Source organism: Cebidichthys violaceus, unplaced genomic scaffold (genome assembly GCF_023349555.1).
Source record: "Cebidichthys violaceus isolate CVI_PGR_0920_01 unplaced genomic scaffold, fCebVio1.0.p SCAF_37, whole genome shotgun sequence".
Classification (NCBI taxonomy): domain Eukaryota; kingdom Metazoa; phylum Chordata; class Actinopteri; order Perciformes; family Stichaeidae; genus Cebidichthys; species Cebidichthys violaceus.
The window spans coordinates 1,685,414-1,686,513 of NW_027176561.1; the positions used below are offsets into that span (position 1 = coordinate 1,685,414).

The 1,100-nt window shown below is 47.2% G+C and overlaps 1 protein-coding gene across 3 annotated transcripts in view; it reads right to left on the reverse strand.

The window, feature by feature from the left end:
• Window positions 1-1,100, reverse strand: part of zgc:77486 (uncharacterized protein LOC405808 homolog) — a 6,768-nt gene continuing 5,668 nt past the window's right edge. For all 3 annotated transcript variants that reach the window (XM_068725918.1, XM_068725917.1, XM_068725916.1), the window contains exon 6: window positions 1-902. In XM_068725918.1, the coding sequence (XP_068582019.1) occupies window positions 754-902 (149 nt within the window). In that variant the 3' untranslated portion in view covers window positions 1-753. The remainder of the gene's footprint in view (window positions 903-1,100) is intronic.

Consider the following 1,100-nt stretch of genomic DNA (forward strand, 5'->3'; position numbering starts at 1 on the left):
GGGGGGGGGGGGGGGGGGGGGGAATATGTATATATACATATACATATATATACATATATTCCAAAGCCCTTAAAAGGTCTTGCTGATAGATGAAATCTCCCAGTTAGGGGTTTTGTTTTTTTTACTTCGTAATTGACCTCTGTGCCATTAATCAGGCTGCGACACATTCCTCAGCTTACCCCTGTCTCATTTCAACTGCCTTACAGGGATTGTATAAAAATAAAACCACACGATCCCCCCCGAGTTGAGAAACAAAAAAAAAAGGGCTAAAAATCAAATGCCTTCCCTCCCCACAGCAACACTAACGTCCACCAGGCCCCTACGGCACTCTCCCTGACTCTCAAGTAAATGTGCACACACTGACTTTCTCTCACACACACACACACACACACACACACACACACACACACACACACACACACACACACACACACACACACACACACACACACACACACACACACACACACACACACACACACACACACACACACACACAGAGAGAGACAGACAGAGAGACAGACAGACAGACAGAAGCGCTCAGATTCATCCGCAGTCAATAGTGGAGAGAGAGAGGGAGATGCCGGTAAGGGAAGCGTCATGGCTGCAACCTCACCACCCCGCCCGGCTTAGTCTACCATGAACAAATGAAGCCACGATATCAGGTATTTTTTCCATCCAAGTCGACCATTGTTCAAATTCACAAAGTCAGAGACTTTTTTTTTTTTCTTTCTTTCTGCTTGCACTCAGTCCTCATAACTTCTGAATTTTCTCAGCCACCACGATGGGGTTCTCCTTGCGTATGCGGGCAGCAGCTGCACTCCGGTAATCGTAGGGACAGTCGTGTTTGTCAGAGTAACGGTGAATGGCACAGAACAGGTTCCCGCAGCGACAGTCGAAGCCTTCAGCGGAGAGAAGCGAACACGGTCAGTCAAACATACAAGCGTGTTATACACACACACATCGTTACACACTGAAATAAGTTTCTCTGCGCACTCATCGTTGTGTACAGGACGAGTATTGCTGCACTGAAGGTTCATATCTGTTGCTCGACACTCAGAACCACAGGCTGAGTGTATTGGCTCTTTAGCTGCTTTTAA